At 38.2% G+C, this 24,092-nt stretch overlaps 1 protein-coding gene across 2 annotated transcripts in view; it reads left to right on the top strand.

Annotated features, from left to right (window-relative positions):
* The window catches only part of OXCT1 (3-oxoacid CoA transferase 1), a 132,305-nt gene that overhangs the window by 52,592 nt on the left and 55,621 nt on the right, over positions 1 to 24,092 (top strand). For both annotated transcript variants that reach the window (XM_004678348.2, XM_012721890.1), the window contains exons 8-11: positions 11,439 to 11,546; positions 12,794 to 12,908; positions 14,979 to 15,073; positions 18,295 to 18,343. In XM_004678348.2, the coding sequence (XP_004678405.1) occupies positions 11,439 to 11,546; positions 12,794 to 12,908; positions 14,979 to 15,073; positions 18,295 to 18,343 (367 nt within the window). The remainder of the gene's footprint in view (positions 1 to 11,438; positions 11,547 to 12,793; positions 12,909 to 14,978; positions 15,074 to 18,294; positions 18,344 to 24,092) is intronic.

Genomic DNA, 24,092 nt, shown 5'->3' on the forward strand with positions numbered 1-24,092 from the left:
GTTGTTGCTAGTTGTTTGAAGATGTGCCATTCTCACTGGGGTGAGGTGGTATCTCATTGTGGTTTTAATTTGCATCTCCCTTATTACAAGTGATGTTGAACATTTTTCATATGCTTGTTGTCCATCTGCATTTCCTCTTTGGAGAAGTGTCTTTTTAGCTCTTCTGCCCATTTTTGGATGGGGTTGTTTATTTTTGTTGAGGTTCATCAGTTCTCCATATATTTTTGTAATCAATCCTTTATGGCTAGTTTTGTGTTAGAAAATTTTCCCCCCAATCAGTGGGATGTCTGCTTTTTTGTAATGTCTCTTTTGCTGTACAGAAGCTCTTTAACTTGATGTAGTCCCATTTATTTATCCTTGTTTTCACTATTGTTGCATTGGGTGCTGTATCTTTAAAGATGTCGCTGAAGTGTATGTCATGTAGTGTTTGGCCCATTTGTCAGCGGCTTTTCCCCGTGCCCAGGTGTTCCGGATCGAATCTGCAGTCTTTCCTCAGCCTGGGCTCCACTCACCGAGCTGAGCTGTCTCCCTTCACCTCCAGGGTTTTATTGAGGGCAAAGGGGCTCCTGCAGTCTGCCAAACTTCCAGGTGCCTGAACACTCCCAAGGTGGGGGAGGAGAGTTCTTTTATCCATACTCCCCAATCGCCAATTCTCCCTCTGTTATCTTCCTTTTAGTGAGCCCAGGGTGTTCTCATTTGGGTTGAAACTCGTAGTATGTAAGTGTAGTCTGTTTTCAGTCCTAAATTCCTGGGCGAGCCTGGATGTGGTGATCTTGGTGTCTTTACTCTGCCGCCATCTTGCCGTCTTCTCACCACTCATTTTTTTTTTACAGGTTTATTTATTTATGCATACAAGACTGGGGTGTAGGTCAGAGGTGCTGGGGGGAGGGTGAGAGGATTCACTAGAGACAGAGTGGGGAGCAGAACAGGTGGATCCAGTGAAATAAATATACTGCTGAGGGGAGCAGGGAGTGAAACAAGTCTGTTGCAGCAGGTGGGTCACCTCCGGGGCTGGGGATCAAACTCATATTGCAGTGGCTGGAGATAGCTTGATAGTTTTGTATCTTTAACCCCTGTACTATTAGGGAGACCCCAGGCCCAACAAAGCACTCATTTTTTTGAACTGTAGGAGAAATCAGCGAAATACCTGATTTTAGAATCACATAAACACGAAGCACTCCCTTACAGAGTATCAGTATTAATGAGTTATTGTTTTCTATTAACCATATCACATCACTTTTCTTTAAATAGAAGAATTTTTTCCTAAGAAATCTGTATGCATCTTTTAGTTGTCATTAACTTTTCAAATATGGTGTTAAGTTTGGGGATGAATGCTGTATGTTACAAAGACGTTGTAGATTCTGGATCAGTCAGCTTTATTCACAGTAGGTATAGTGGGGAGAAATGTTGGGGTGAGGCTGGAGGCACAAGGGTGAAAGAATTCACCAGAGACAGTGGAGAACAGAAAATGTGGGTTTATTGAAGTACTCTGAAAGTGAGCAGGGGCCGAGATGGGAGATGTAGTCTGTGCAGGAGGATGGAGTTGAGGCTCCCTTTTATACTCTATTTTAGTGGGCTTTTCTGTGGGGCACAGATTCGCACAAGTTATCTGCTGGGATGTCTGGTCGGTGACACAGCAACATGTCCTTGCCACTGCTTCTGCATTCCGGCGCTGGACTGGTTATCCTGGTTATGGTGGTAGATCTTAATGGCCATGTCTCCTAGAAGCTTAGTCAATTTCCTGATCTATTCAGGCCTCTTAAACCTGCCTGCTGGGCAAGGAGTGGGCTCTTAGTTTTTTTTTTTTTTTTTTTTTTAAGATTTATTTATTTATTCATACAGAACTGGGGTACAGGCCAGAGATGCGGAGGGTGAGAGGCTTCACCAGAGACAGAGTGGGGAGCAGAACAGGCGGATCGACGAAGTACACTGCTGAGGGGAGCAGCGGGCGGGTCAGGAGAGGTCTGACACGCCATGTGGTCACCTCCGGGGCAGGCGGGAATCGAACCCATGCAGAAGCGGCTTTAGATTCTCAGTGCTGTGCTTTAACCCACCACCAGGGAGGGCCCGGGCTCTTAGTTTTTAACCTCATGAAGTGCTATCCTGGCATTTCCTCTCCCCCTATGTTTCTGCCCACTACAGTAGGCTTAAGTCTTGCTGTTAATGATGGGCTGTTCCTTCTCTTCTATGTGAACTTGAGGAAATCAGCTTATCAGAAACACTGGAACTGAGTGAAACTAAGAAAATTGGTTGTGGTTATATGTGTATCTCTGCTATTTGTAGTAAGGAAGGTCATTTGACAGCGCTGAAATCACGACTGAGAGTACAACCAGTGTGTGTTTGAATTCTTTAGAACTTTGGAGATCTAATTTTGGAAATTAACTACAGAGAGAGGAGACAGAGAATATTTTACTCCAAAATTTAGTTTTACATTTTAAATCTACCTTTCTTACGTTAAATCAGAAAACAGATTTTCTTAATGAAATCACTAGGATTCCACTTTGCTTACTGATCCGTAGAAATGAAAACATATGGAGAATATTTAAAAGAGGAAGTGAAAGAAGAAAGCCTTTATTCTACAGCATAAGCTAAACAATTTTAAATTTCGGCTTACTGAATCATTTACATGCTGAATTTAATTCAGAGCTCTGTTAGATTAAGGAGCCATTATCAGTGTTGTAGAAATGGTAGAGTTTAATCCAATTCTCCTTTGCAGTGTGAAATACCATGTTCTTAGATTATAAAGCTCCAAGGATGTTTAACAGCCTCAAATAGAAGGAAACAGTCTTAAAGTGTAGCCTTTTAAAGTTTTAGTCGCATCATTAATAGGCAGTTTTTCTGTTGCTGTAAAGTCCTGTCTCTCCCTGTTTCTCCATATCTTCATTGAAATATATTTCTAGTTAAAATTGTATTAATTCTCCCTGTTTTCTTTGGGGTATGTGGTAATGGTGTAATTATTTTTCTTACCATTACAGATAAGACTGGTGTTTTGAATGAATGAGTTAGAAGTGTTTTAATTCTGTTGGGTAGGTGAATTCATTTTAATTACTTCCCTGGATTTGCTATAATCCTAATAAAATTTATTTTTATAAGAAGATATGTCAAGTAAATTTGGATGTTATAATATTACCTTATTGTTATTAAATTATGTATTTAGTGATGATTGGCATTTTTGGTCAAATATAATACCAGTATGGACTGGTATTTTTTGTTTTGGAGATGAACAAAATACTTTGTATATACTGATTTTAAATTTATTTACAAACACAATTCAAAAACCATAGAAATAGTCTATGAAGTAATATTACTATTTTTGATCAATATGTCCCTTTAATTTTGTAGCTATCGGCTTAAAAATTTAGTTAAAATTTTCTTCTAAAGTAGTCAAACTGCTTCATTTTCCTCCTCATTCCATAAATGAGACATGGAGAAAGAGTAGTTGACATTTTGTAATGATGGATATTAGGTTGAAAGTGATTATCATCAACTCTCCGAATGGACAGCAAGTAGATACAGGAAAGTTCTTTGAGCATTTTGTGGTATCTGTCACATTATATTTTTTGGGCTGGTGGTCAGCTAACCTCTTTAATTTCCTTTCCCCCCAAGAATAAATTGTTAGGCCAGGTTTTATTTTAGAATGTTAACTCTGTACCCTGGTAAATTTAATAAAATAATACTAGCACATTTTATTTTCCTAATCAGTAGAGACTAATTTATATCTTCATTATCAACAGCTTTTCTTTCTGTCCTTTTATCAATCTCCAGGGTAAGAATAGGGTTCAATTTTTACTTATTTTGTTTCAGAGATGTTATAAAATTGTTCAGAAGACACAGAAAATATACCAGATAACATCAATTAAAAACAGCATTATAACAGAAGGGAAAAAAATAGGAAGCTGAAAGTGGAACTAAAACTAGATTAAAAAGAATCGTAGTATAATGGCAAACATGAGTGAACTAGAAGATGTCAAAAGATACTTCTATATATGGGAGAACATATAATTTAAAGGGAACTTTAATAATCAGCTGATAGTTTATTAAAAACTTTTAATAATTAGCTGAAGTACAAATATTCTTGCTATTAAAACTAGAGAGAATAGTATTATAGGCACCCTTTTTTAATTGTAAGAAAGAAATAATTTGATTGCAAGGAAAAAACTCTTTGTGATTATTGTATAAAGATAGTAAGTTTGCTCCAGGGGCAGACTGTTCTTGGAGTATTAACAGATTGACAGATTGGTTGGACTACTTGAATATTGTTTTGTTTTTTTTTTTAACCCAAACTTTTGGTAGCTTCTTGGAAGTCATGTACCTGAGATTGTCTTTCTGACAGATACGGATTGCATTTGCTCAAAATTGACTACTGCACTCCAGTCCTTGCCCCTTAACCATAATGGACTCAGAATGTGTGCCTGCCTTCACTTAATGCCTTGATAAAGATGCTGGACAGGGGCCTCCTGGTGGTACAGGGGGTTAAAGTGAAGCACTCTGAAGCTATCTGCAGTCACTGTAGAATGATTTCAGCCCCCTTAATCCCCAGCCAGGGAGTTGACCCTGGCGCAGCAGACCTCTCCTGTCTTGCCCACTGCCCCCCTTAGCAGTGTATTTCAGTCAGCCTGCATGTTCTATTTCCCACTGTCTCTGGTGAATCCTCTCACCCTCCCCTCACCTTTAGGCCTGTTCCCCAGTTCTTGGGTGCATAAATAAATCAATCTTTAAAAAAAGATGCTGGGCAGTATGGGACCAAAGACTTCAAACTACCGAAGCTGGGGTTCTCTTCTAATTTTGGGGGTCTCCCTGAAACGGGAGGGTGAGAGTGGGAGCATATTTATGAACCAGTGCCCTGAAACCTTATGAAGGGTTTTATAGGTAAAGGGAGGGTGTGTGTGCGTATATGTGTAAAGGTTTTATAGGTAAAGGGAGGGAGGGAGGGTGTGTGCGTGTGTGTGTGTGTGTGTGTGTGTGTGTGAGAGAGAGAGAGAGAGAGAGAGAGAGAGAGAGAATAGACTTTGTAGCTTTCATAACATTGTTAAAAAAGTATCTGTTCCTTCCAGAGTTAAAACCTACTATTTCAAGTTTTCAAATGTGGTTCTTTAAGCAGTCATTTACCTCATAACATACTAGTTTCCTAGATTGTTGTGTCTAATGGATACTTCATATTTGTTGATTTAAAGTCAGTAAAGCCAAGCCCCATTTTTCTACTGTGTCTGTAAAACTCTTGTGCAAAGGACTTTGTTGGGTGCTTTGTGAAATCATGTGCTGCTTTTCTTCTGATCTACAAATGTGCTAGTCATTCTGCCAATTAATGAAGCTCATCTGTGGGATGGCTTGGTCACATGATTGTATTTCTGAAACCTTTTTTTCAGGCTCCTTAAAAATTCTGGGATACAATTTTTTAAAGATCTTGTATCCAGACAATTATTATTACTGTATATTTTAATTTGGGAATTAGATTTTTGTTCTTCCATACATACAGGTTGTACATAACTTCTTTGCAAACTACCTGTAATAACAGTGCCTGTGCCTACCTCCTCCACCCCTCCTTGCGCCCCATCTCCTCTCTGGTAACCATTTTTTGGTAGGTTAATAACCTAGAATTAGTTCAGAGAACCTTGGTGTATCTCTTCTTGGAATTCATTCAGTTCCTCTGCCATATTAGTTCTTCCCTCCCCCTGGTGGGAAGGTAAGAGCAAATGGACTTGAACCTGCTATGTTGTTTTTCTTTTTTTTTTGCTATGTTGTTTTCTGTCATTTGTCCTAAGAAGTGGCGATTGTCCTTTCTGAATTCTCCAGCAGCAGCAGCAACAGCAGCGACACCCTCACTAACTATTCTTTCATCATTGGTAGTATTTTGGATGGGACTTGCCCCATTCAATTTTGAACCTTTTGACATAGCTCTTAAGGTTTCATGGGGTTTCATTTGTCCTGTCATCCATGTCTCTCTCAGATAAAATATAAGGAAACACACAGCTATCCATGCTGCACTTATACTCACTCCAGTGTGTGACATTTTCTTCATCATTGAGATGGCCTGTTGTCATGTACACCATAATGGGAATTTCCAGAACCCATATGCCCATTTGTTAGAGTCTCTGGCTACTTGATACTGCTTATTTTTGAAATATGCTTTTCTTCAAAGACCAGGGTACTTTTTTATGTATGATCAGGACTTAGCTCCCTAGTGTATTACAAAGCCCAATTTTATAATGTCACCTTCTTTCAGGGTTGCCATCATTTCTGCTTTACCAAGCAGCCTATCATGTTGATTAGGAGTGCAGAATCATGGTTTTTCTCACTGTTCTATCCTGGAAGATAGAACTTGTCAGGAGGCAATAGAGAATTTATCAGCAGAATGTGACGAGCAGAATATGTTCAAGTAATTGGCGTCCATCATGATACCACCATTTTATATCTGAGCTGGTTTTGTCATTTCTATTAAAAATATGTCATCTACATCTTTAGCTCAGTGAGTACTCTGATTACATGGCCATTAATGTGATGTTCTTTCTCCCTTAAACCTACTTTAAATATACTTTACCACATTTTACTGTCCTCTCAGTGGCTTCCCAGATAGGTGCATATTTTTTGGACATAGAATGTTCTTTTGTCAACTTGTTTTCACTGGTTGTTGTAGAATGTCCATTGGCATAAGAAACCGAGCACCAGATTTTTAAAAATAATATAATAGTTTATTTTTACATCATTTTGTGTCTTTTCCCATCTCAGTTGTAATCCCTGTGGGCTTCCCATCACCATATCACCCGTGTGCCATTACCACAGTCCAGTGCACTGCCCCCTCCGCCCCCCCGTTTTTGATCCCATTCCCCACTTCATCCCCTGTAAAATGTCTCTAGTATATAGTTGTTCATTATTATTATTATTTTCTCCCCTGATCCTTTATACTCCTGCTATGAGTGAAACCATCCTGTAGTTTTCCTTTGCTTTCTGGCTTATTTCACTGAGCATGATCCCTTCCAGCCGAGCAACAGATTTTAATAATGACTATGTAACTGTATTTACCACTGTTTTGGGGTGACTATGTAACTGTATTTACCACTGTTTTGGGGGGTGTTGTTTAACACCTGCTCCCTGTTTCAGTATGTGGATTTCTGTGTAGACTTCTGAGGCCCTGTGTAACTTTTCTCAAGCCTTTTCAGCTTTCATGCCCTTTTTACCTATATTTTTAATATCATCATTCAGCAGGTCCCTTCTTACACCTTTGGATTTTTGGTAATATATTTTTTGTTCCTTCGGATTTTGGGGAAGGAAACTGCATATGCTGACCTGCATACTCCTTCTCATTTCCCTTTCAGTGGGTCCACTCTTAGTAGCAGACCACTTCTGTTTAATTTGTGATTCTTTATTGTTCATTCTCCCCTCCCCCTTACACTTTTTTAGTTTCCCACAGCTTTTTGCTAATTTGGAGTTACTTGTTTTTTTTTTTTTAAATGATTCTAAACATTATTGCTTGTTGCTGTCTATTTTTTCATTTCCTGGCAAAAGAAGAATGCTCTTCCTAAACCTTTTGAAAGTTAAAATGATTTGGGAGAAATATCTGCCGTGCAAGCCCTCCTCTCCTCCCACAGCAGCTCTCACATTATAAACCACAGGAGACTTGGGGGGTACAGCTTTCTTTACTAAGTCTTCAGTGTTGGCCCTTTTTTATGGCTGTAACGGATGGAGGTTGTCACTAAAATAAAATAAAAAATAAGAAAGTTATTGTCCTGCCATACCTTTGTTCCCTTACCTGAGCTGCAAATACTGTTTGCCAAGTAAAAACAAAAACATGGTCACCGAAGGATAAATTCTTATCTTTCTCTGGACTTTCAAATAAAACTGCAGAATTATTTAATAGGCATACTACAGAGCAGGCAAAGGCAACCTTTAAACACAAAGTTCAAATCAATAAGAATGAACATATCCTAGCCTCTGTTTTCCTGCTACCGACTGAAACAAGTACTAATTAGAAGAGCCTCGCATGTCTGGCCCTTTCGGGTGTAGCAGATGGTGCTCAGGGCGCTGCGTACTGCCAGGCAGAAGGTGGGTACTTCTCAGCTACCATCCCTCCATCCTGATTTTGTCTGAGGACACGCACAGACATGCCCATTGCTTGCACCGAGGCCTTTTCCTGGTTCTTTATTCTGTTGTCCCACTTCTGATTTCAGGTGCATTTCTGCACCTGAGTGCTGTAGTAGTGTTACCTCTTCCTTAACAACCCCAGTTTATCTGAATTCTCTGGGGTCTCTTTTCAGAACCCCCTTTAACACTATGACCTCACATTGTTTCTTTTGAATTTTCTTTCTCAAAATCACACAGGAGTGGCAGAAGTGTTTGTTCCCCTCTGAGAGCTAGTCTACAGATAGTTATGCCACTTCTATTGTTTTTTTTTTTTTTTTTAACTTTTCACAGATTGCCTGCAAACATATGTTTTCTTCTTTTGGTTTGTATTTCATATATTCCTTCCTTTGCCGTTAACTTTGCAAACCAACTCTAGGAAAGCTTTGATTTTTGTATAGAAATTTTCAATGCTGTTGAGTGTTGATATTGTTTTGACAATTCGGCACATGCATTTTCAACAATATGAAAATCATTCATATTAGGATGACAAAGTGTGGAACTGATTACATTTCACCAGATTCCTGCATTTCATCAGAGTTGCTTTACCAGGACATATTCTTTTAGTCTGTTTGTTGTGAAAGCCAGGATGTAATTGCCTTTGGTAACGAAACTTACTCTTAATTTGGTGCTTCCTCCTGGCGGAATTAGAATTAAATAGTGATTAGTTATTATCAATATTTCTGGCTTCAGTGAGAAGTATAAATTTTTTTTCTTCATTATGTTTCTTGCCCTTGCTGAAGGATGAAGCAGGGAGACCAATTAGGAAGCTGCCACAATATCTCAGGCAAGAGATATGAATGTTTGGAATAGCATTTAGCATGGAGAATAACTCACATTATTATTTTAAAAAGCATAGGCAAGAAAGCTCTCCTTAATTAGTTTCAGCACATTGTAAATTTAGCTTTCAGAGTTTAGAAGGCAGTTTTTCTGAGCCTCTCTACTTTCTTTTTAACCTGTCTTTGTGGTCCATATCTAACTAAGGAACTTGTCATGTCTCCCACTTATGTATTTCATACTTTTCGAAACTATTACATCTTAAAAACAATTACATATGCAGATTGTAAAAAAGTAAAAAGGAAACCAGTAAGAAACCTTATACTGCTGCCCAAAGTAATAGTCATTAGCATTTCAATTTATTTCTCTTCAGTTTTTGGTAAGTATAGAAATAATTTTTAGACCAAAGAACATATCTAATATTTTTTATTTATATAAAAACTTGCATTTTAATGAAACATTAAGCTATGAGCTATTGCTACAGGGCAGCCCAATGTGAACAGGGTTACCTGTCTGTGGGCCCTCACCTGCGCACTTAAGATTCAGTTGCACTGAGGAAACACACAAAAAGGTTCAATAATGGGTTTATTTACAAGGGGAAAGGAAAAGGAACAACCCAGGCAAAGAGAGAGGGAGAGAGAAAAGCCTCAGCCAAACATGGCTCTCTGTATATCCCCAAAAGACCCAAAATGGTTGCTTGGCTCTGCCCTTGGGTCCTTTCACTTCTCCCTTTGGTGTTTCTGGGAGTTGTAGTTTCAGTGACTGGAGTAGGGGGTGGAGTTGTAGTTTCAATAACTGGAGTAGGGTGTGGTGCCCACAAAACCTGTATCAGGATATCCTTTCCCCCTAACACTGTCAATAAGTGTATGAAAGTACATTATTGATTGATTGTGTGACTGCACCACATATTTTGCCATTATACCATTGTTGAATGTTTTGGTTGTTTCCAGCTCATTATTATTTTAACAAATATTGTGGTCAATATTGAAATGAATAATACGTCTTCATATATATCCTCGAAAGGTGAATTAATGTATAAAATATTTTTAAAGTCAAGTATTTCTTCAAAGGCTTGAATTGAAGCAGTGTGAGGAGCGAAAGAGCCCTCCTGGCTCCAGCTAGTAAAGAAGGCAGCGAAAGTATGTGCGTCTGCTCCTATTTATGGGAGTCTCCTCTTCCCCTCCACACCACCCTCAGATAAGGAAACACAGAGCACAGGGGGTCTGGGAGGGGGAGAGGCAGAGGGCAGTGATGGCGAACGCCTCATCGCCCTCACCACCTCCTCAGGTGCGTGTGGCTATGAGTATCTGCCCGTCATGTCATCCTGGACACCCACATACTCATCCGCCCACCTTTGGATTTGTTTGAATGTGGCCATGACCCTTCTGTTTATAGAAGAATGCAGCTTTTATCCAGCATGGCCTATTATCTTCCAGCTTTTTGGAACAGTACAAAATAACTACAAGGACTTTTGTCATCCCTCATATTCTTTTGTTCTGGGAAGACCGTGGTGTGGGCTTTTGGATTATATCTGAAGACTGCTTAACCTTAAAAACTTGTGGAGAATTCAGTTGGTAGTTTCAAGACAAGTTGAGCACAACTCTCTCCTTGTGCAAGTTCATTTAAACAAATAGTCACTTGCTTCAGGCCTGACATGTATTATGCTGAGAATACTCAGAATCTCCAAGATAATTTTTTTAAATTGCATTTTCCTATTCCTTTACTTGCTACCAAGTACTTAACACTGCATTGTTTCTTATGAGTGTTTTTTAATGTTGCTGTTGAAAAAAAAAAAAACTATTTCGTTTGTCCTTTTTTGAAAGAAATTCTAAAATAGACTAATTTGGGGACATTTCATATTAATATAAGATTCCCCTTTACTCTGTGAATGACCTTCATTCTAATTGCATTGAGCATTTCTAATTATTATTTAATATTTGCTTTCTGAAATTTCCATATTGAAATTAATAATCTGTCTTCAAGTAAAATTATTTCAGTGATTGCAATTCTGTTACCATGTTCAAAGCTAACAACAGGAATAATTAAAAATGGTTACAAATAGCATTTGTATCTATATTTAAAATGCTCTTCAGTTGACCAAGCAGATGTTGTTACAGATTTTTGTCTTTGATATGATAAATTTACCAATCATTTTGAAAATCTGGACTTAAAGAGTGTGCTTTCAAGTTTTGTATCATTCGACTTCTTTTGTGAAAGTCCAAGCAGATGTACTGACAAAGTGTTTGACCTAATTGTAACTACCACTGTATATGAGACACAGACTAAGTTCTAGAGCTTCCTGTTCTGTATTTTATGTACTTGATTTTCTTCTTTTTATGACCAAAAGTGTGTGATACATTGTGCACGCACACACATTCTTTCGTACATTTTTCCTCTCTCTCGTGTGTGGGTATGTATGTATATATTTTTAGATTCTATATCCAACCTAAGTTGGAGGTGAAGACACAATTTACTATGCTTTTTAATTAACAAATGTAGTTTAAGCTTTCACTATTTAATTTAAAATTTATTTTCTTTTTGCCTAGGTTGAAGAAATTGTGGATGTTGGATCATTTGCCCCAGAAGATATCCATATCCCTAAGATTTATGTACATCGCCTTATCAAGGGAGAAAAATATGAGAAAAGAATTGAGGTAACTGACCTAGCTTCTTTGTCATTGTTTGTAGATTTAATTAGCAATTACAGTGTCACTGTGGCTATTTCAGGTGACAGGGAACTGGAGCTGAATATGAAGTCTTGCTTTGGATCACAACAGGAGCTTTTCATACACCCATTGTGAGGGGCTTTGGACATCTGCTTCACTGTGTAGCCCAGCAGTGCTTTGTGTTCACAGGCTGCGCTTAGACTTTGCCTTCTAGGCTTGTATAACTGTCTTCATTGATGATACATTATTTTGACTGCCTTGGTGGAGAGGGTAATAGGGTATTTGGTGGCTTTTCCCCTGCTGGCCTCTTAATATGATTGTCCAGAAGTGACTATCTAACTTGAAGTTACTTTGCACTTTACATAGAACATCATTTCCATTTAGTTAGGGTGCTGGGCAGCTGGTAGATATAAAATCATGGCTCACATGGCATTGCAGATATATACGAGTGCTACTAAGAGTCTTAGAAAAAAACTTGCTGGGGCATAATTGTTATGCAGATTCAAAAGTCTGCAACAGTCAACAACAAAATAAACATGCACTAAGATATATCAGGGAATCAGAGATGCTCCCTACCCTGTGGATATGAAGTAGAAAGACATTCTGCAATCTAAAAGTGGCATCAAGAGCTAGGGAGAAAGAATGGGACATTTACAAACAGGAACCAGAGTCTGTGTCAAGAAGATTTAGAAATGGAAATTGTTTCCTGACTGGTTTTTGGATATTTCTTTGATTCCCTGTGATGCACTAGCAAAACCAGTCTAGACTCTGCAGGTGGAAATAGGCAATTGGCAGCAGCAACACTTGGTAAACACCTCTTGACAGCCCTGCAAAAACAGATCCCAAGGTCTATCCCTTTTTCTTTGTTCTGGCTTCTCCTGGAGCACCTGATGAGATTCACTTGTAGGTGTCTTAAGGATGAAAGTGGTAGCAGTCAAGGTGACAATAACTAAGAGATTGTTTATTTCAAAGAGACAGGAAAACTATATCTTCCTCTTCAAACAAATCTGACTGCTTTTACTTACTTTCTAGAAAATAAAATCTGTCATCAAATATTACCCACGTTATTCTTTTTTAAAATTCTGTTTTATAATTGCAGATTTGCGTCATAGTAGTAAAGGAGAGATTTACTTTTTTTTGTTTTTTGTTTTGTGGTAAAAGCATGTATTTCAGCAGTCATAAAAAATAGAAGGTACATCACAATCATGAATAATTTATCTCTGTTTACTTTAAAGCGTTTATCAGTCCGGAAAGAAGGGGATGTAAAGGCCAAGTCTGGTAAACCTGGTGACAGCGTGAGGGAGCGCATCATCAGGCGGGCAGCTCTTGAATTTGAAGATGGCATGTTTGGTATCCTTTATCTTTCTGGGACAGGAAAAGCTTTCACTATCCCCATACTCAGGTTAATACCATAACCAGTTTACTAGGCCTCCTGCAGGGTGATTGTTCTCTAGTCTTTTGTAACTTTTAAAACAGTCCATCAAGTGTTACAAAATATGGCATATGACTTAAAAATACCAAGATTTATAAAACTGTCACTGTAATCTGTAGTCCTGAAACTAGGTGGCTGTAAAACATTTGTTCACCTATTTTGAATATACCACAGATTTCAGTACAATCTGGCATTTGATAAAGGCTTTTGGGTAAAGAGATTACCCAAGATGAGGATTTCAAATCTCCCAAGTACTAGTTACAACCATTGCTATTTACTTTCTTTCTGTTCTGATATTTGCGTTCTCATTGAAACATAAGATCAACCCCTTGTTTCCCTTGACAAAAGTCCCATGAGTCCCTTTCACATTTGATGCTTTGCAAGGCTATTGAATAACTGATTCAAGTTCTCCCTTAGACACTTTACTCAGTAAAGAGTTAGGTAGAGATAAATTAGTACAATTACAGTTCCTGGATTTTCAATGAATTTAAATAATAGGGATTCTTCTTATTTTGCTACAAACTGTTAAACTATAAAATACAAATAATACATCTCTCAGCACAAATCGTGGGTTGCAAATTAAATATTGTTGAAGGAATAGCTCAAGACATAGGACAGGAGAACTTGAAACATGACAGGTGTCATTATTCTGTGAGCTTCTCCTAGTACATGAACATCATCCTGTGGCTGATACTGATGAAGAGAGAGCTCCATTTCAGCTTTCCTTATACCTCTGCCTTTCAATTTTTCATATTTCCCAGTGTATTCCTTGTCTTATGGGGAGAATTCACTTAGGGAGAGAGAGTATAGCCTCTTCTTTACCCCCTAAAATAAGTGAGCTGTAGAGTCAGTCAAGTGAAAGTTGGTCACTAGGTTTTCTCCTCATCTCAAGCCAGTTGGTTTATCACTGATGCTAAATGTTGGCTGTATGTTAACACTAATTTTAGATAATGATGGCTTGTAGGTTTTTTTTTTTTTTTTTTTTAAGATTTATTTATTTGTGCATACAGAACTGGGGTACAGGCCAGAGGCTCAGAGGCGGCGAGAGGCTTCACCAGAGACAGAGTGGGGAACAGAACAGGCAGATCGACAAAGTACACTGCTGAGGGGAGCAGCGGGCGGGTCAGGAGAGGTCTGCCGCGCCATGTGGTCACCTCCGGGGCAGGCTGGGATCGAACTCATGCGAAAGTGGCTTTAGATTCTCAGTGCAGTGCTTTAACCCGCTGCGCCACCAGGGAGGGCCTGTAGGTTTTTTTTTTATTTACCGTTCGTGTATTATCTATGGAAAGTATTTTTAAGTCACTTCATATCAATTGCCTTTCCCTATCACCCATTCTTTCCATACAAAAGATGGAACTTACATATTCCTAGGTATGTAACTTACTAAAAAGTTTAAGGAATGGAGAAAATGATAGAGTATAATGAAATAATTAAGTTACAAAGCTTGTAATTTGGATGGCCTTGCCCTGAAGTACCTGCTCATAATAGAATTACTAGCTCAGTATGTTCTTTGTGTCACAGTGAGAAATTAAGTAACTCTGCACTGCTCGATTACAATCTGGTAGGAGTAGAACCAAGTAGCAGTTGTTGCTGCGTCATAGTCTTACTGAATCCACAAGAAGTTACCTGGTCTATCAAATTACCTGCTGGTCTTTTTGTCTGTAATTTGGCAGTATAGACAAGCTAATTTTTTTGGCCTTGATTCTTAAAGATCTCACTGTTAATACAGAGTTTTCAGAGTACCACCTTTCTCTTTATCTTCTGGTATCTTTATGGAAAAACATTTTAATGTTATTGAAAAAACTGTGATTAAGTAGAGATTTTCTTAAAAAGAATTATAAGCATGTTTAAAGGGTGATTGGATAATGTATTTTGTGATTACATTAGATCAAATGCCTAATGAAGGCTTCTGTTCAGATTTATATATATAGTTGATGACATAGTCTCTCTATCTTTTATGTGCTGGACCTTAACATTGTTTTTTCTAGCTAACTTGGGCATAGGAATCCCACTTCTGGCCAGTAACTTTATCAGCCCAAATTTGACTGTTCATCTGCAAAGTGAAAATGGAGTCCTGGGTTTGGTAAGAAGGACATTTAAGTTTTATTTATCCACAATATTTCATGTAGTGAAATCTTTCTGTAACTAAGAGTTGTTAGCTTAAAGTTCCAGTCCTATTTTTCTCATTTTATTATCAGTATGAAATATTTAACTTCCATGAAGTATTGGTCATTTTCCTAAGCTTGTAGTGTTATATTTCATGTATTGGATGGTAGTTTTCCTGTCTGTGTGAGCTTTTTAACTGTTCTTTGGCATTTTATCAGTTTCTCCTCTGTTGTACATGATTCACAGAGACCTTATAGTTTCTTGTTTAGTTAAATACTTTAAACTAAATAGTATGGTCGGACATGACAATAAAGGTTGTTACCAATCCTATATTATATTAAATGAAAATCAGCGAGACTCTGAATGTGAAACTGAAGAATGTGGCTAATACTTTCAGACTGATTCAAAAGGTCTTAGCAGTTATCAAGATTAACCTTCAGGATGAGTCTAATATCTTATAACATGTGGTCATACTTTTTATTTGATATTTTAATAAGATCAAGAAATACTTTTGCTTCCTGGATGTCATTTTAAATTATTATTAACAATGGCAGAGATTATAGTTTGTCAATTTATGTTTCTAATTTTGGCTTTTATTAGTAGGTCATAATTGTTAATGCAATGAAAATTGTACATATGGAAAGTGTCTATCTCCTGTTTAAGATTTAAGTGATGGTCATGAGCATGTAGTCAATACTGATTGAGTCATGACCATTTTCAAAATCACAGAAGTGATATGTGTCTGGATAAGAGATTCATATTGTAAAGACTCACATTTTTAAGGTAACTTAGAAAGTATCTAGATTGACCAATTTATTCCCTTTCTTTGATGATGAGAAATAATTTGATGTGATTACCCATAGCTACTATTTAAAGGAAATTTTACAAAAATCGAGCACAGTAGTTACCACTTCAGTTTATTTGAAGGGTAAATGTTAGTTCCTCTGTAGAAAGTATGTTTAAATTTCACAGCCAGTGTGCACTCATTCTAGGTTCTATTTTATGACTTTGTATTTTCCATTTGTATATTTTCTCCCTTTCTTGTTTCACATGTGTTATGTTTTAAAAATACCCTATTCAAGTCATTTGAGATGCCTTATAAAAACACATACAACATTTAAAAAACAATGCTCACTGAGAATAAGTGGGCAAAAAAGAAATTAGAGGTGTCAAAACTTAAATGTTGTGAACGTTAGAAACCCAAATTTAAGCTTTCAGGTGCTTGCATTCCAAAATAGGGAGTGATATTGCCAAAAAGGCTTATGAACAACACTGCTTAGAGGGTAAGTATTAAATAATTACATTTTGTTTTACTGACCTACCTCTATTTCTAATAACTTTTAAACTTTGGCAATTTTTAGATAATAGTTTTCATTTGTCCAAGCACAGTTATAAGTATGGAAGAGACTAGTCAATATGAGAAATAGTCATGTAAACATTAAAAAAAAATTTTTTTTGGTAATTACGAAATTTAATTTATTGAAACAGTTGGACTGAGGAAGATCAAAATTTAGAACGTTTTATGTTTTCTACTCCAGTTTTCAAACAAGGTCCACTGAAACACTGAGTTAAATTTTGAGTATCAAAGAGTCCCACTTGTGTTTTTTCCCCCCAAAAATCTCAGTTGTCAAATGTTATTTCTGATTCAAATTTTCTCCCTCTTTTTGAAGATCAGGCCATTTTGAAAGTTAGCTTTATAGAAATAGGGAGATTATAAATAGCATCAACCCCTTCCTTGCCCCACCTAACATATGACCTCCTCGTATACGATAGCTGTCCTGGAATGGGGGAGAGGTGGATAAATGAAAGAAATAGCCGACAATCTTACAGGAGAGTGTAGCCAGCTCCCTGGTTGGGCCTTTCTGGTTACACCTAGGTGAGTGTTCAGTGACTGCCTGGTTCACATGGGGTGCTTCTGGGCTGGCTGAGTGGTACTGCATCCGGGGTAATGATTGCGTTCTCTGGTCCAGACAATGCATTTCATGAACATTTGCTTTCCTGGTTCCATTTGTGCAGTCTCTCTCTGTGGGCTTACCTGGGGTCTTTATATATATATTTATATATATATTTTTTCATTCTTTTTTTTATCCATTCATCATTCAATAAATATTTTTGTACATACCAGATGGCAGGCACTTTCTAAAACTTTGGAAGGTACCAAGTATAAATACAATAACAAGGGAAACACAATTCCCTGTGTATACAATTTTTTTTCAAAAATAAGTTTTTTTTCTTATTTTTTAAAAGAATATGATAGTTTATTTTTACATCATTTTGTGCCTTTTTCCATCTCAGTTGTAATCCCTCTGGGCTTACAACCATCACCAAATCACCCATGTGCCGTCATCATCGTCCAGTACACTTCCCTCCCCCCCACCATTTTTGATCCCATTCCCCATACATCCCTGTAAAATGTTCTGGTATATAGTTGTTCATTATTATTATTTTCTCACCTGGTCCTTTATGCTCCTGTTATGAGTGAAACCACCCAGAATTTTTCCCTTTCTTTCTGACTTATTTTACTAAGCATGATCTTTTCCAGCTCCATCCATGTTGCTGCAAAAGGCATGTGTTTATTTATTTTTTGGTTGCTGAGTAATATTCTATTGTATATATGTACCACATCTTTTTAATCCAATCATCTACTTTTGGGCATTTGGGCTGCTTCCATGTCTTTCCGCTTGTAAATTAAGTAGCAGTAAACATGGGGGTGCAAGTGTCTTTTTGAATCAGTGTTTTTGTGTCATTTGGGTAGATACCTAGGAATGGGATTGCTGTGTGAGGAACCTCCAAACAGTTTTCCATAGTGGTTGTACTAGTTTGCATTCCCACCAGCAGTGCAGGAGAGTTCCTTTTTCTCCACATCCTTGCCAACATTTGTTGTTGCAAGTTGTTTTAAGTCTGCTATTCTCACTGGGGTGAGGTGGTATCTCACTGTGGTTTTAATTTACATCTCTCTTATTACAAGTGATGTTGAACATTTTTTCATATGCTTGTTGACCATCAGCATTTTCTTTTTGGAGAAGTGTCTTTTTAACTCTTCTTCCCAATTACAATAAAAATGATTTTAAAGTTCATCTCCAGCTTTCAGATTATAATTTCCTAGGCTTTTTGGAGAAGTTGTTTAATATTACGGTTTTAATGTGTGGTTTGGTGAGAAACTTCGTTTACTAACTGGACAATTGCTCTATTTCACAGGGTCCATATCCATCCCAAGATGAAGTTGATGCAGATCTGATCAACGCAGGTAGACTTACTTATTTACATACTTTTCCCAAAGTTCTTTGCTGTTAGGTTAGTTCCATGCTAAATAATAGTGGGGGCTGCTGGTGGTGCTCAAGGCTGTGTCTTTTCCTGGAGTGTGTGCCGCTGTATTGTTTATTGAGGAGGGGAGAATAGCCTATTTAGTCCCTACCTTGCCTGAATTACTTGTCAGGAGTCTGCTCATATTTAACACAGACTAAGATGAAGGAGAAATTACAGATGGGCCTGTGTACAATGTCATCAAGAGCTTTGGCTGGTCAATAAGGTTTCCAGTTAGAAGCAGAGAGCATCTCAAATGTGGAAAATGAGGTGATTGAGGAAGAGACAAGGGTGTAGAAAAGATAAAGAGAAACTAGGAAAGGGTGGGGATGGGCAACAGTTACTATCACGTGCAGGCCTTCTGGGGCAGCAGCAGGTGGGAGCCTCAGACAGGAACTATAACCTGCAGGAGGAAGCTAGTAGAGGGGCACGGCCATCTTGCAGCACCTTCGTAAGGGTGAGGCAGGGTCTCCTGCTGTGTCCTTTGACCAGTTCCAGTGTTGAATGGTCTCCTCAGGATGAGAAGGCTAGGCTGTTACATGTGACTCTGTCTCCCAGTTAAATAAAAGCCTGATAATAAAAGCTAAAGCATAGGGACAAAAAGGAAAGACCTGGTGAATTGGGTTTCTTGACATAGGAGATGCTTACTGCCTTCTAGTCTCTAATGGAGTGGAAGACTTCAATTCTTCAGTTCTCCAAAGAACTCAATGAAGTGAGTGATAAATATAGTATCTTTGAAGATTGGACTTTAGCCTTGTCTTCTCTTTTGTTACAGCACTTGCTTGCTTTACCTTTTATTATTGGGCTTTTCTTTAACTGGGACATAGAGTCGCATGTAACTTAGAGGAGCAAAGTAGGTGAGACCTTTTGGCCTTCCTTACTGCCACGCTTAAGGTAATACAGTCTCTGTGCAGGGGGGATGTTTATCTTATAATGGGGCTGCCTGTAAGAAGCTCATTTTGTTCCAGCTTAATTTCCTCCACCCTTCTGTTATTCCTATTCCACGCTACCCCCACAAATGTATTCTTACTTCACATTCAAAAATAGTATGCGTAAATCTCAGAAGAGAAGCAATATGAGCCGAACATAAAGGCCAGCTGCCAAGTAGAATTGCTGTTTAATACTTCAAATTTTTGGAAGTAAAACAGCTTCTGGTTGAATAGTTGAATTAGTTAACACAACTCAACTTGAGAGGCCCACAGTGATAAAGCAGTGACATTTAGCCAAGGCTCTAATTTAATTGTGCTGTACCGTTTAGCCATAGTTCATTGACCTGTGAAAATATTTGCTGCTTGATTTAATTAATTTATGATGTTAGTAAGTTATTTGCAAAATGAATAACTCCATTTTCCAAATTTGAGGATTGGATTCATGAACCCACTTTCATTGGAAAGATAGCTGATCTTTTCAATGATATTGTGGATAGTAGGCATTTCTGATTCCATGAGCTTACAGGTAGCTTATTCTTAATGAAGCCACCAGCTTTCTATACGTCAACCTCTAAATACCACCTATAATCTTAAACTACTTTCTAAAGCAATATATATATATTTTCTTACAACATTATTCATTTTTGTACAATATTTGCTTTCTCCCCTCAGGTATAGTCCCTGTAGTTCTCCTATTACCATACCACCTGTGATTCATCACAACAGTCCCTTGTACTCTTCCCTCCACTGTTTTGACCTCTCTCTTTCCCCCTCCCCTGCAGTATGCCTCAGATTTATGGCCAGCTTGCAAGTTTTGTTTTTTTCCTGTTTCCTTACATTCCACCTTTAAGTGAAACCACCTGATATTTCTTTTTCCTTCTGACTTACTCACTGAGCATGATCCCTTCCAGCTCAATCCATGTTACTGCAATAGCATGAGTTTATCTTTCTTGATTGCTGAGTAATAGTCCACTGTGTATGTGTGTGTGTGTGTGTGTGTGTGTGTGTGTGCATATATATATGTGTGTGTTTCCCACATCTTCTTGATCCACTCATTTGTTTTGGGGCATTTAGGTTTTTTCCATGTCTTGGCTATTGTAAATAGTGTTGCAATAAACATAGGAGTGCAGGTTTTCCTTTTGGATTAGTGTTTTTGTGTTGTTTAGGTAGATTCCTAGTATTTGAATCGCTGGATCATATGGTAGTGTTTTGAAGAATCTCTACACGACTTTCCAAAGTTGTTAGACCAGTTTGCACTCCCAGCAGCAGCATCAGAGGGTTCCTTTTCTCCACATCTGCACCAGCATATGTTGTTTCCAGTTTTCTTTTTTTTAAAATATGGGTCATTCTCACCAGTGTGAGGTGGTAGCTCATTGTGGTTTGATTTACATCGCCTTGAACATTTTTTCATATGCCTGTTGGCCACTTGCATTTCCGCTTTGGTGAAATCTTTTAGCTCTTCTGCCCAGTTTTTGACTGGGTTGTTTGTTTTTGTTGAGTCATGTGAGCTCTTTGTAGACTTTTGAAATCAGCCTCTTATCAGTTGTATGAAGTGTGAATATTTTCTCCCACTTAGTAGGATGTCTCTTCATTCTGGTTACTGTTTTTTTGCTGTACAGAAGCTTTTTAGTTTGGTATCGTCCCAGCTGTTTATCTTCTTCTTTGTTTTCCTTGCTTCTGAAGATGAGTCATCAGAGATGTTTCTGAGGTGTATGTGCTGGAGTGTTTTCTTCTAATTAATTTATGGGTTCAGGTCTTACATTCAAGTCTTTTCCTCATTTTGAGTTGGTCTTGTATATTTGAGATAGTAGTCCAGTTTCATTTTTTTTGTGTTGATGGCCCAATTTTATCAGAAGTATTTATTGAAGCAACTATCCTGTTCCATTCTATATTCTTTACTCTTTTGTCATAGATTAGTTGACCATATATGTGTGGTTTTATTTCTAGGCTTTCAGTTACATTCCATTGTTCTGTGTATGTGTTTTCTGTTCCACTACCATACTGTTTTATTATTATTATGGCTTTATAGTATAGCTTGAGGTCTGGAAATGTAACATTTACATCATCCCCCATTTTGTGAGGTGAGCTTTAGCTATTCAAGGCTATTTAAAACAAGAATGATTTAGTTATGGCTGGTCAAGCTGAAAATCAGTTTAACAATTCTATAACTCTTTCGCCAAAGTCCTCGTTAGGATTTATAACACTTTAGTTTTTAGAGTTGTAAGTTTGGGAGAAATTTTATAAATGAGAGCGCCTAGAGTTAAATTAATGTTTTCTTCAACTGCCAACATTTGGAAGTTATTGGAAAGATCAGCCCATTGTTTGTGTTAGTTTGAAAGAATTGTGTCAAGAAGTCTTTGGAGTGAATAGTGAGTTACTTTCTGGTTATAATTAGTGAACTTAACAATTTTTAAATAATAGAATTATTCCTGAGTATCCATTCTTCCAAATAATAGTCTCATATAGTTATATAAAAATAAGTTACCACCACTTGAATAGCACCACATAGTATACAAATACTTTTCATTGGTATTACACTATTTAGCCTCAAACGAAATCATAGGAAACTCAGACCCAGAAAGATATGGTGACATACTGTAGATCACATTGTGAAGGGTCACACTTACGCAGAGCTCCTGCGCCTGGCTTTCTGTAGATGCTGAGCTACCCCCACTAATAACCTGAGTTTTTCAAAGGGGCCAAAGGCGGTGCCTAGAATATTTCAGAGGGCTCATAAAGATCTGGGTTCAAACCTACAGTGAGCCAGTGACGTTGTGAAATTGCTAATAAACCTCAAGTTTTAGCTTTCATAACAATGTGTAGTTTGAATCCTTTTCTATTTCTTAATATTGTTTCCTTATTTTAATATACAAATGATGCTTCTCAATGACTTACCTTGGATTGAAATGGCTTTGCAAGAACCGCCTTTCAACATCAGGACTTAAAAATATCCTGGCCCTTGGCCCTCCCTGGTGGAGCAGCGGGTTAAAGCACAGCACTAAGAAGCTTAAGCCTCTTCTGCATGAGTTCGAGTCCCGCCTGCCCCGGAGGAGATCCACATGGCGTGGCAGACCTCTTCTGACCCGCCCGCTGCTCCCCTCAGCAGTGTACTTTGTTGATCTGCCTGTTCTGCTCCCCACTCTGTCTCTGGTGAATCCTCTCACCCTCCGCATCTCTGGCCTGTACCCCAGCTCTATATGAATAAATAAATAAATCTAAAAAAAAAAAAATATATCCTGGCCCCTGCCATGTGCCCTTAGAGCACTGGCCCTCAATGGGCTGAAGCACGCCCTCTTAGCGTGGCTTCTAATGTGGTGACTGACACCCATGGTATGTTCTCAGACAGGGAGGATTGTGCTATGATTTAGCAGGCAAGGAACAAAAAGCTGAGATAGTGCTCTTCTTTTTTGTTAGGCAGATTCTTCCTCCTTTGCATAGTGGCCACCTCACTTGTGAGGAGCTGGATTTGCTGGACACAGAACTTGTGTTAGGATAAAGTTCAGTTGTATTATCCTTGACCTGAATCTGGAGTTCACAGGCGGCTTTATAATCCTGTCATGCCAACTAGTGCTTGTCCTGTGGCATTTCTTTAGAGAGGAGACAGCATTTTTAAGTAGGCTTGGAATGAGGAGCAACAATGACAACAGTAAAAATTCATGTTTTTAAGGCCTTTCTCTGTGCCCGGCATTAGAATAAGTTCTTTACATGCATTATTTCTTTTAATCCTCCACATCTTATGTGCTATCTAAAAGCCCTAACTATATCAGAAAGTATTTTCCAAGGCTTTTCAGTGTTACCATAGTTTGAAAGATGTGAAGATGTTCCCTTTGTTTAGAATCAAATTCTTTGGGGGAATAAATATTTCAGCATGATATAAATAGGTCTTATTCGCTCTCTCCTTGATGGAGGGGGATATTTGTGGGGACAGTTGCTTTCAGGCAGGACTTAAGAAGTTGAGGCTACAGCTGATGGCACAGCTGGGTTTCATCAGACTACTGCAATGCTGTTGTGTCTGGGAGCTTGTCTCTAATCTTAGAATCAGATTAGAACTTTTCTTGCCCTTCTCTCTGCCCTATTACATGAGGGTGAGGAATTCTCAGGCAGCTGACTTTGGCAATGTGGCCTGCGAGCACTTTTCTGGTGGAGACCAGAAGCTTCTTCCAAGCACTTGGTACTTGTAAACAGACCGGAAAAGATCACTAGGAGAAAGCAGCGCTGCTGCTGGTGATAGTTGTGTGGGCGCCGGATGACCTTGAACATCTTTTCTGGCTCCGACCTTTGATGATAAGCTGTGTGTTTTGGAAAACATCTTTCCAGGAGGGCCCTTGGAAGTTACATTAAGTATATTGGCCAGTATTGTATTTTCTGGTTCCATCTAATTTCTTTGGTTTTAATAGAAACTTAGAAGAGCAAGGGAGTGAAGATGAGGTATAGAGAGAGTCAAGGAAAAGTTATGTAGAAAAGTTCTAGATTGTTGATTTTTAAGAAACAGCTGAGGAGTCCCATTAGTAATTCCCTTCAAAATCATATTTCTTTTTGTTTTTCCCACAGTCTCTACTCTGGTGACTTACAGTCACCAGACTCTGACAGGCACATCCCAGGAAGTTTTCCTTCACTTCTTTCCTTTGTGACAGGAGCTTGTAGAAGGAATGGGGGTGTTGGAAGCTAGGGACAGATACAGGAAGAAGGTGCATTGTAGAGAATTTCAAGACAATCATAAAATTAAAAGTTTGGTCTGATTTCTTTTATGGTTACAGGGATAGG

The sequence above is a fragment of the Condylura cristata genome, unplaced genomic scaffold (genome assembly GCF_000260355.1).
Source record: "Condylura cristata isolate star-nosed mole 26May11 unplaced genomic scaffold, ConCri1.0 scaffold00007, whole genome shotgun sequence".
Classification (NCBI taxonomy): domain Eukaryota; kingdom Metazoa; phylum Chordata; class Mammalia; order Eulipotyphla; family Talpidae; genus Condylura; species Condylura cristata.